General features: G+C 36.9%; 1 protein-coding gene and 1 pseudogene across 1 annotated transcript; both read right to left on the bottom strand.

The window, feature by feature from the left end:
• Positions 1 to 228: 228 nt before the first annotated feature.
• On the bottom strand, positions 229 to 1,284 carry LOC148554822 (uncharacterized). Its single transcript, XM_088490514.1, has 2 exons — positions 1,179 to 1,284; positions 229 to 629 (listed from the first exon to the last, which is right to left on the bottom strand). Exons 1-2 carry the CDS (start codon positions 1,282 to 1,284, stop codon positions 229 to 231), a joined length of 507 nt encoding a protein of 168 aa, XP_088346640.1.
• Positions 1,285 to 3,942: 2,658 nt separating this feature from the next.
• LOC148554823 (uncharacterized) lies at positions 3,943 to 5,007 on the bottom strand (annotated as a pseudogene).
• Between the last annotated feature and the right edge of the window lie 7,124 nt (positions 5,008 to 12,131).

Genomic DNA, 12,131 nt, shown 5'->3' on the forward strand with positions numbered 1-12,131 from the left:
TAGTTTCCGAGTATGAAGCTCGGATTATTTTGACTGTTATTGACTGAAATATCTGCTAGCTATTATGATAACATAAATGTTTTGCTTGCAATATAAGTGACATTTATATAATGATTTGTGGCGTCCGGCCTCGTTAAAACCCTCTCCGAGTAAAACCCATGTGTTTTGGGAAAAAACCTTCGAAGGGAAAAAAGAGTACCATCATTCGCGGATTTACAGCATGTGTCATTATTGATATTCCCTTAGTGAGGAGACATTCCATGTTCCTGGAAGTTGATCTCCTTTAAGAGTTTCTAGTTTGTAAGCCCCCTTTCCGAGATTCTGGAGAACTCGGAAAGGTCCCTCCCAATTTGCTGCTAATTTGCCATGTGCTGGAGTTTTCCGAACTTCTTCTGTTCGCCTGAGTACAAGGTCTCCTTTATTGAAGGACCTATGAACTACTCTTTTGTTTTGTCTTCGCTCTATGAACTGTTTCCTGGCTCGTTGCTTTATGGCTGAGATGTCTCTTTCTTCTTCCACAAGATCCAGCTCGGCTGTTCGAGCTTGCAAGTCGTTCGATTGATCATAAAGCTCGGCCCTTAAAGTTGGGACGCTGACCTCTACCGGGATCAGTGCTTCTGCACCATATACTAGTTTGAAGGGAGTTTCTCATGTAGCAGATTGGATGCTGGTATTATGACTCCATAGGATTTCTGGAATGAGGTCAGCTCATTCTCCTTTGGCCTCGCCGAGCTTTTTCTTTAAGCCTTGTAAGATAATTCTGTTAGCTGATTCAACTTGCTCGTTAGTTTACGGGTGCTTGACTGAGCTGAAATGATGTTTAATGCTAAAATTTGTTAAAAAGGCAGCAAATTTATGGTCTGTAAATTGTCTTCCATTATCCGAGATTATCTCTCTTGGGATACCATATCTACATATAATGTTTTTCCATAGGAAAGATCGCACTTTTTCTGCCGTTATATGTGCTAGTGGTTGTGCTTCTATTCACTTAGAGAAATAGTCTATTGATACTAAAAGGAACTTTACCTGGCCTGGCGCTTTCGGAAAAGGTCCGAGGATATCCAATCCCCACCTATCAAAAGGCCAGCTTACCTCTATGGTGTGGAGTTCTTCGACCGGGATCTCTGAGAGGGTGGCGTGCTTTTAACAATTATCACATGCCTTGACTTTCGAAATACAGTCCATTTTTATCGTCGGCCAATAGTATCCTGTTCGCAATATCTTCGCTGCCAGTGCTTGGCCGCCGATGTGGTTTCCACAAACCCCTTCGTGCATTTCTGCCATAACGTCTTTGGCCTCATCGTTGCTGATGCATTTGAGAAGTGGTTGGGAGTGTCTTCGCCTGTACAGGGTATTTTCGAGTACTGTGTAGAAGCTTGCTCTTCTTCGGAAGAGCGCTAAGTTCGACTCCTCGTTTGGTATAGCACCTGTGTTGATGTAATTGAGAAAAGGTGTTCTCTAGTCTGGTTCCTGCATGATGCTTAATATTGTGTCCTGCTCAAATCTTGGCTTGTTAAGTGTTAGTTGGGACAAGGCCGGTGTGTTTTCCGCCTGCCTTGTTGTGGCTAGCTTGGATAACACATCGGCTCTGGTGTTTTGTTCTCGGTTTACATGAATAATATCAAATTTACTAAACTTTGAGATAAGATCCTTTGTTATGAGCCAATATTTCTCTAGCAAAGGATCTTTTACCTGGTACTCGCCCTTGATTTGATGTACTACCAGTGAGGAGTCGCAGTAGACTGTTATTTGAGGTATCCTGAGTTGTTGGGCGAGCTTCAGTCCTGCTAGCAGAGCTTCATATTCCGCTTGGTTGTTACTCGCATTGAAGCGAAACTGTAGTGATTGCTCGGCTATCACTTTCTCTCCCTCTTTTAGCAGTACCCCAGCTCTGCTTCCTTCTATGTTTGATGCTCCATCTACATGTATACTCCAATTGGCTTCTGTGTGTTGTGTTTCATTAGTCATTTCTGATACGAAGCCGGTGAGTACTTGTGACTTCAGGATTTTTCTCGACTCGTACTGAATGTCGAACTCGGAGAGTTCGATTGACCACTTTATTAATCGTCCGACAAGCTCGGGTCTGGTTAATATCTGCCTTAATGGTTGGTCTGTTCGTACTATGATTGTGTGGCTTTGAAAGTAATGTCGCAGTCTTCTTGCCGTAGTGATAAGTGCCAATGCTAGCTGCTCTATCTTCGGATACCTTGTTTCTGTTGGTTGTAGTACCTTACTAATGAAGTATACTGGATTTTGCTTTTTTCCTATTTCCATCACTAGGACCAAGCTTATGGCATGGTTAGATACTGATAAATACAAATACAACGGCTTACCTGCCTTTGGTCTCTGGAGTATTGGTGGTGATGTTAAGAGCTGTTTGAGTTCCATAAAGGAGTTTTCACATTCCTCCGTCCATGTGAATTTCTTGCCCTTAGAGAATGTCTAGAAGAAATGATAAGATCGGTTTGCCACTGTAGGTAGGAAACGTGATAGGGCGGCTACCCTCCCTGCTAATTGCTGGATTTCTTTTACTATCTTTGGGCTTGTCATGCTCAGGACTGCATTGCATTTCTCTGGGTTGGCTTCTATACCTCGTGAGGTTAGTATGAAGCCGAGGAATTTCCCCCCGTGAACTCCAAAGGCACATTTGTCCGGGTTGAGCCGCATGTTATAAGCTCGGATCTGGTTGAAGACTTCTACCAGGTCGTCACAATGTGATCCTTGTGCAGGTGTTTTTGCCACCATATCATCGACGTAAATTTCCATATTCCGACCTATTTGATGTTGGAATACTTTGTCTATTAGCCTTTGGTAAGTTGCTCCTGCATTCTTTAAAACAAAAGGCATCACCTTGTAACAAAAATTTCCATGTTGTGTTATAAAGGCTGTTTTGCTTTGGTCGTCTGGGTGCATTAGAATCTGGTTGTAGCCAGAATATGCATCCATAAAACTCAAACTTTTGAAACCGGAAGCATTATCAACTAATTTATCAATGCAAGGTAAAGGGTAAGCATATTTAGGGCAAGCTTTGTTTAGATTTGTAAAGTCGACGCACATACACCATTTACCTGAGTTTTTCCTTACCATTACCACATTTGAGAGCCATGTGGTGAAGCGGATTTCTCTTATGAAACCTGCGCTGAGGAGTTTCTTGGTTTCTTCTAGTGCTGCTTGTTTTTTCTCTTCTCCGAGGTTTCTTTTCTTTTGTGCCACTGGTCGGACTGCCTTGTCAATTGCTAAGTTGTGGTAGATGACTTCTGGGCTTATTCCAGGCATGTCGTCCGGTGTCCATGCAAATAGGTCGGCATTCTGGCACAGTAAACTTATAAGCTTTGTGCGCTCCTCTCCTTCTAGTGCTTCACCAATGTGTGTATATTGTTTGTCATCCGATGTTAATATTACTCGGTGGAGGTTATCCATTGGCTGGGGTCTCTCGCCGAGGTCTTCTCTTGGGTCGAGCTCGGCCAACGTGAGGATCTCTGCAGTGTCGTGTATTGCTTGAACTTGTGGCCGAGCTGTCATGTTTGCTGGGCTTTGTTTCAGACTGACATTGTAGCACTGCCGAGCTTCCTGGTGGTCGGCGTACACTGTTGCTATCCTATTTTCCTGTACTGGAAACTTAACACACAAGTGTAACATGGACACTACCGCTTTGAATATATTCAAGGCGGGTCTCCCAATAATAATATTATAAGGGCTATAACAGTCTACTATTAGGTACTGAATACCAATAGATTTTGACATAGGGATCTCTCCCATCGTGGTCGTTAGCCATATGTATCCCATGATGGGGACCCTTTCTCCGGAGAACCCAATTAGCTCTCCAAAAGAAGGCTGTATTGTTTTTTCTGATAACTTCATCTTTTTAAAGGTAGAATAAAACAAAACATCAGCACTACTACCTGGGTTTAGTAGTGTTTTTCTTACCAATAGCTCTCCAACCTATATGGAGATTACTACTGGGTCGTCGAGGTTAGGGCTTGCTGATCTGAAGTCTAATTGATTGAAGGATATTGTGACATCTGGGTCCTTCTCCTTCTTTGGCTGCAATATTCCCTCGATTGCCAGCATCGCCCTATAGCTTCGTTTTCTGGCCGAGTTTGTTTCACCTCCGCCTGCGTATCCTCCTGAGATGTGGCTGATGATTCCTCTTGGCGGATCAGGAGTTGTCTGATCTTTTTTGTTCTTATCTGTCACTGCTTGTTTGTGCTCGTTCCTGTCCGAGTTTGTCCTTCTGGCTTTCTGACCTTCGATATATTTGTCTAAGAGCCCTTGGCGTGCCAGTCTTTCGAGCAGGTCTTTTGCCACGATGCAGTCATCCGTGGTATGGCCAAACTTCTGGTGGAAGGCGCAATGCTTGCTTCTATCCACGAACCTTTGGTCTTGGTAGTTCCCTGTTCGAGCTAGTGGCTTCACGATTTTGGCATTTAGAATCACTTTGATGATGTTTTCTCTCTTGGTATTGAATCTGGTATACGTGTTATATTTTGATGTGAGCTTGAAGGGCCTCTTTGTATCCTTGTTGCCTGGTGATCTGAAAGCTTTTTCCTCATCTTTCCGCTGTGGTTTTTTGTCCGGCTTTTGGGCCTCGCGGAGTTCTTCAATCTCCATTTGACCTGCAGCCCTTTCTCGGAACTCCTCTAGTATTTTTGGTTTTGTTATCGTAATGGTCTCCTGGAATTTGCCAGGTCTGAGGCCAGCTTTGAGGGCATGCAAGTGGACAGCTGGATCCAAGTCTTGGATCTCCATAGTAGCCTCAGCGAACCTGGTCATGTAGTCCTTTAAGCTCTCATATTGGCCTTGCTTGATTGTTCCCAGGTAGTCTGATCCATGGACATATATTCTCGATGTCGCAAATTAATCAATAAAAGATCTCGCCAGCTCCTCAAAAGAGGAAATGAAACTTGCAGATATTTTAGAAAATCACACTAATGTAGTACCATCAAGATAAGTGGAAAAAGCTCGGCAAATCACTGGTTCGTTATTAGCGTCATTAAAGAACATCATGGATTGAAATTTCTTGACGTGAGCTCGGGGGTCACCGAACCCCTTATATGGTTCCAGTGCCGTGGGTAGCACAAAATTTTTTGGCATCTGAAACTTAATGATCTCTTCAGAAAAGGAGTTTTCAAGGGTGAGCTTCTCCTTAGGTGGAGTGATGTTCAGGGGATCTATGTTGCCCTGTGCCGAGCTTTTGGAGGTTTCTCCTTCATGCTTTCCATTGTTCTGTGCGGACAGTTCAGCTATCCTCCGCACCTCTGCCTGGAGTTCGGCTATTTGAGCTAGGAGCTTTGCCTGTGTGGGTTGAGGGTTCTCATTGTCAGCCATGTCCGAGGATCGAGAATCCTGCAAAACAAGGTAAGAAACTAAATAAAATGGATGGTGAGATTAGATATATTCCGGGCCCGCGGTGAGCGCCAAGTGATTCGTCCTGGTACTGGGGTGGCCAAGGTTTAGCAATTCTGAGCAGGCGGTTGTCGGAGAGGAAGGGCTACACGTCGGCCTGGATCGAACACCGCGGCGGGAATACCTGCAAAAGATACTCCGACGCTCAAGTCAATAATGATCTTCAATGAATCAGTTAAGTAAAAAATAGAAGACTGAGAATGGAACATGTCCTTTAGCCGAGAATATGAGTTCGGCTTTATAGAAGTTGTTTTACCCGTTTACTATGGATAAGTCCGAGTTTGTAGGTTGGTTATCATATTCTGTTTTGGTAATTAGATTTGTTGAGCACGTTTCCTATTTTCAAATGAGTGAGGCCGATCTTATCTGTTCACGTGCCGAACTTTTCGGGCGGCCGAGGACATTGGTGACGTATCAACAACAACAACAACAACAACAATAATAATAATAATAATAATAATAATTGTTCCTGTCTAGTAATATAAATCGAGGTACAACTCCTTCTTCCGTGTGTATGGAGCTTTTTAGACGCCGAGCTATACTTCAGCCGTCAAGGAACACCGGAGGAGGTTGGGACCTGCAAAGAAACTCCAACGCTCAAGTTAATAAGAGTAGAAGATGAATATTAAATTACTCAGAATGAATAGTGTACCTCTTTCATGTCAGGAGTGGATGTATTTATAGAATTGTTGTGTGGTTACTTAGTGGGTCTAATATTGTGGTAATTGCTCTTTAGTGAGCTTGTTTAGAGAGATTTACGGAGAGATTCTGTGCCAATTTGGGTTGGCACATAGTTGTTTAATTTGATAGGATAAAGACCAAAATACGTACTTTCCACGTACTCCCCATAAAACACGTGTTTATTTAGTTTTGATCATATTTCGATTTATAATTTTACCTGAGTCGAGTTATAGCTACCGGACAGATCAATAATAATAATAATAATAATAATAATAATAATAATAATAATAATAATAATAATAATAATAATAATAATAATAATAATAATAATCAATAAAATTATTAGAGATTATTTTACAAGAAATTCAAGGTTAAAACTATTTGATATTTTTATATTTAATATAATAAAAAAATGTCCTATTTTAAAAAATATGTTTGTATTAAAAAAAAGTATGTATTTAATATAAATCTAAATTAAAATATTTTCTTTTAATACATATTTTTTAATACAAACATTTTTTTTACATAGCACATCTTTTAATTGTATTAAATACAAAAATATCAAATAATTTTAACATTGAATTTCTTGTAGAATGATCTCTAATAATTTTTTTTGTTATTATTATTATTATTATTGAGTGACTATATATATAAGAATCTAATGAATAAATTTATTATTATTTTGTCAAAAAAATACAAAAAAATATAGTACAGTATTATTGTACAATTAATAATAATAATAATAATAATAATAATAATAATAATAATAATAATAATAATAATAATAATAATAATAATAATAATAATAATAATAATAATAATAATAATAATAATAATAATAATAATAATACTTGTTGTTGTTGTTGTTGTTGTTGTTGTTGTTGTTGTTGTTGTTGTTGTTGTTGTTGTTGTTGTTGTTGGATGGATGGAGGATTGCTATGTCTAATAGAGAGAAATGTTGGGGATTAATTTGTACATTAATTTTTTGGGACCAAAATGTCTATTTTTTATATCTTTGGGGACTGATCTGGGTAATTATTTTGCCGAAAAATAAACTGGGGACTAATTTGTTTGCCGGAGTAAAACCTTGAAAATTGATATGTGTATTAATTTTTCTTGTGGACTAAAATATCTGATTTTAAAATCTTTGGAAACTGATTTAGATAATTACTCTAATATTTAATAATGATTTAATATAATTATTTATATTAATTATGATTTAAATAAAAATATAATTATTTAATTAATTATAATTTAATATAATCATTATTTTAAAGATATACAGAGTCCTGAGGAGAAACTAAGGTTTCTCGAAAGGGAAAGTATGAGGAGCCAATAGAAGTTTTGTATAGGATGTACAATGGAGGTTTAGAGAGTATTAGAGATATAACCATTAGTGTTACCTTTTCTCATCAGCTAAAACTTTTGGGATGAGTGGTATCATGACATGATATTAGAACTCTAGATTCAAAAAGTCAAGAGTTTGATTCTTGGTGAACCCCAAAATCAATTTAAATTTTTGGGAAGATGTTTATTATCCTTAGTATGGGGATGTTCATTTTGTAACTCAATAACTCATTGTACGCATAAATCCTTCTGGCACTACACAGGGCTTCAAATTTTCTCTCATTGGAGATGCTCTTACAACTTGAGCCATTAGAGCATCTCCAACCGGAGAAAATTTGAAGCGCATTTACTGTAGTATCAGAGGGATTCATGCGTTGGAGAGGAGAGAAGAAGAAGAGGATGTTCCTCTACAGAGGGACCTTGTATATCTAATGATAATTTGTCATGTGACAAGTTATCTTTAAAATAAATAATTATATTAAATTATAATTAATTAAATAATTAAATCATATTTATAATTAATGAATAATTATTTAATATAATTATTAATAAATTAATTATAATTTAATTATTTAATTAATTATTATTTAAATAATTATATTAAATTTTAATTAATATTATTTAAATAATTAATCATAATTAATTATACTTAATTATTTTTATTTACATAAAAAATAAATTAATATTTTCACACTTTACAAAATAATTTTTAGTTGGGTTGTTTATTTTTATTTATAAAATTTAAAATGTTAACCACCTTACAAAATTAACTGTTGTGATGTAATATGTTTTATTCGTTTGTGATATATAACTTTTAAAATTAGTCAATATTATTATGCCGTTATTGTTTATGAAAGTAACTGTTATAAAATTAGCTGTTATAAATTTTTTTCTTGAATATTAATATCTTTTAATAGTAAATTATTTTTGAATTTATAAATTTAAATAATATTATTGAAAAAAATAGTAACTACATTAATTTTAATAACTTTAATTAACTAATTAAGTGGGACCACAATAGAGACTAAAGTTAGTTTTTCCTAATGGAGAAGAGATGGATGCTTTGAGTTTCTATTTACTGTTTATGATGCAAAAGCGGGTGTGAAACTACTTTTTATGATAGGTGGGATATAAATAGGGATTGGGAAGAGTTTCCTATTGGAGATGGTCTTAGGAGAATATAATTATTACCTCAATCTTATTCAAAATATATTTGAATAATTCTCCACATACAAGCGTTTTTCCATACAAGTCATTTATATTGACGCGCTTCGAGCCGTTACTGCACGTTCTTCTTCTTCTTCTTACTGCACGTTCTTCTTCCTCTTCTTTTTCCTCCTCCTCATCCTCCTCCTCCTCCTCCTCTTCTTCTTCTTCTTCTTCTTCTTCTTCTTCTTCTTCTTCTCTTTCGTTATCATCGTCACCAACACCACCACTTCCTCCTCGTCCTCTTCCTCCTTCTTTTTCATTGAAATTTTTTCTAGTTATTTTTTCTGTTAGTAGTTTATGATTCTGTAGGTGAATAATGTTTCATTATTGATGGTTTGAATTGAATATAATGTAAAAGTTATGCATTAAAAAAATATATTTTCTGTATTTGCAGTAAATTTGGGTGTAACACGAAGATATTTGGGTGTAACATGAAGATATTTTGGTGTATTTTAAGAATTTTTTGCTGATTTTCACAATTTGAGACAAAACGGCACTGTTTGATTCATTAGAAAAGAAAAAAGAAAACAAAATGTAAAACCTAATTCGATTTGCCCTAAGCTCAGCACTCAGCATCAATGTTCTTCTTCTTCTCGAGTTCTCTTCCTCTCTCACTCCCTCAGCAAAAGAAAAATTCATCACTTGCTCTGTCTAGCTTGTAGCTACCCCTGTGTAACCGCTGCGTCGCTGTTGCAACTTCTTGAAGCCGCCGTCCCTAGTCCCTACTGTGTTCGTCTTCTGTATCGCTCGAAACTGCCATCTGCACTGCAACTCATTTCGTGTCGTTCCTCAGTCGCGTAGCCTCTGTTTTCCCATGCTGGCTTTGTTCCACTGCGCTCCACTCCTTCTCTGCTCTAGTTCCGTCACGCTTCACCCTCCTTTGCTATAGTTTCTCCACGCTCCATCCTCTGCTACTCTAGTTTTGCTGCGCTCCACCCTCCTCGGCTCTAGTTCTGTGGCGGTCCAAGCCACCTCTTCTTCAGTTCTGTCGTGTCTAGCCTTCGGTCGTGCTCCTTCACCTCTGTGTTCTAGAAGGTATTTTTACCGTAATTATTGTTTTAATTGGTTTAGTATTGTTGATTTGTGTTTTTTCTTCTTCATTATTGTTGTTGTCACTGTGGTTTAGGGTTGTTAATTATATTCTTGATTCTGTTATGCTGTTGTTGTTCTGTTGTCTTTAATTTTTTCTAAAACTGTGATTTTTTGTTCTTGAACTTGTTAAGTTGTTAATTTGTTAAATTGTTAGTCTGCTATGTTTTAATTTGCTAAACTGTTTGGTTCCTATGATTTTCTAATTTGCTGTGATTTATATTTTATTATAAAACGATTATTCTGATTAAATAACGATTGAATCAATGAACCAATAGCTAGAATGGTTTGATGATCGGTTCGATTTTTATAATTTTGGTTTTTCTATATATTTTTTTGAGTATATACTATAGTTCTAAAAACCAGATCAGACCGATTAGTCGGACCGTGAACCGATGGTATTACCCCATTCGGTCTTCCGAAAGAAACCGTCAATGAAAAAACCATGCTAAAACTGTTGACCTGGATGGTTCTCGGTCGGTTGAACCGAACCGATACCCATCTTAAATGACACCGTTTTGATATTTAATTAAAAAAAAAAAGGGAAAGGGTTTGCCGTTCTGAGTTCAGTCTTTCACTCTCCTCTCCCTCACGCAGCTCTTCCAAGTTCCAAAGGTCTTCCATCGCGCCGCCGTTCGTCTCACCCTAGCCGCCCGTCGCGCCGCCCTCCTGTCTCACCCGGTCATTCGCTAATCCTCTTGGTTCGTCGTGCTCGAAGATCCTCCCTTAGTTCGCCAACGTGAGCATCTCCAGGTCCTGCTCCGCAGCTCTTGCCCGTCGTCCGTCCGTCGTGTGCGTTGGCAGCTTGCCAGTGTTCGTCGCCAGCTCCCCATCGTCCGTCGCCAGCTCGCCAGTGTTTTTCTCCAGCTTTCTGTCGTCCGTCGCTGTCCCTCAAACCTACTACCCACTCCGGAGGTAATGCCTCGAATGCTCAGTGGCTCAGTTCTCAGTGTTTGTTCTTGGTTGATTGGCTTTCCTTACAATTATTCAATCATACTCATGAGGGAGACAGAGACATGCAACAGTTATTCAATCAAACAATCATATCTAAAAAAAATTACCTGAAAGTTCGCAGACGCTTTTAGCAGAGCATAAAAGAGGGAGATAGAGACACCGAGTGACCAAGACAGGGAGCAGGGGTGGAGCACTTTCGAATGGGACCAAAACCTAATGTTCTATGCATAATCTTACTCGCTTGGAATGCAATATGCTACTCTTTCCCTTTTCTATTGTTCTTGTTGCTTTGTTGCATTGTCCCTTTAATTAGTAGCCTCCTTGGTTACAACATGAACATGGGATCTAATGCTAAGGGTGCTTCTGACGATCAAATCTCACAGATTCCAAGTTGGAGATATAAACAAGTTCATGATTATCATGCCTTGGATCATTACAATCATGATGATTGTTCTCAAACATTCATCAATGAGGATCAAGTAAGGAATAATGAATTTATTAACTTACCTCTTCTATACATATACATTAAAAGGAACATGTTACAATGCAACTATCTTTTTAGTGTCTTTCACTCAATTGAATAGTTTTTTAAGTTCACTAATAAGTAATTTATAAGAGACATGCTACACATACAAGTCTTATTGGCATACAAGTTTATATAAGTTAACTCTAATTTAATAAAATTCACTTTTATAATGCAAGAAAGAAGAGGAAGAGTTTTGAATTATACAAAACTTATCAATACACATACACAAAAAATTTTTAAACAATACAATATAAATGACTTGTATGTGTAAATAACTTATATATAAAGAATAATTCAATTTATAAATTTTAAAATCCAGATTTTAACTATAAGATTCTATTGGAAAGAGTCCATATTTTTCCTATAATTTTATATATTATATTTTTAAAGTTGGATTTAATAAATTATATTTCTAAAAAAGAAAAAAAATTATCTAATGCTTATATTGAACGTTGGTATTCATTATTAATAAGTAATGAATCAATTTTTTTAGTGTTTATTTTTTTTTTATTTTATAGATTTAATTTCAATACATTAATAATGTAAATATGTTTATCAAAATAATTTATATGTTGATAATAGATAAAAAATAAATTATTATTAATCCTATTCCCATCTATATTATTATTAATTTTGTAATATAAAGTAACAAATTAGTTATGGTCGGTGACTTGGTGTGATGACAGGAGTGTTGCATTTGCTTGAACAGGTACAAAAAAACAAAGAAGAAGTTAGGCAACTGCCCTGTATCCATCTCTTCCATAAAAAATGTGTGGATCAATGGCTAAGAATTATATCATGCTGCCCTCTTTGTAAACAAGGATTACAAAGGAAGCAATAATAGCAGCAGAAACAAATCAAACAAAATTCACCAAGAGAATTTTTAATAATTTTATTCCATATATTAGTTCTTTATTTA

Source organism: Arachis ipaensis, chromosome B6, assembly GCF_059453495.1.
Source record: "Arachis ipaensis isolate K30076 ecotype BB chromosome B6, ASM5945349v1, whole genome shotgun sequence".
NCBI lineage: Eukaryota > Viridiplantae > Streptophyta > Magnoliopsida > Fabales > Fabaceae > Arachis > Arachis ipaensis.

What these genes read in the sequence shown, in the direction of transcription:
- LOC148554822 (XM_088490514.1), bottom strand. Translation starts at nt 1,284, where the DNA reads ATGGCAGAAATGCACGAAGGGGTTTGTGGAAACCACATCGGCGGCCAA. An exon ending in GCCGACGATAAAAATGGACT is followed by an intron (nt 630 to 1,178) that starts GTATTTCGAAAG and finishes CCTTCAAACTAG; the next exon opens with TATATGGTGCAGAAGCACTG.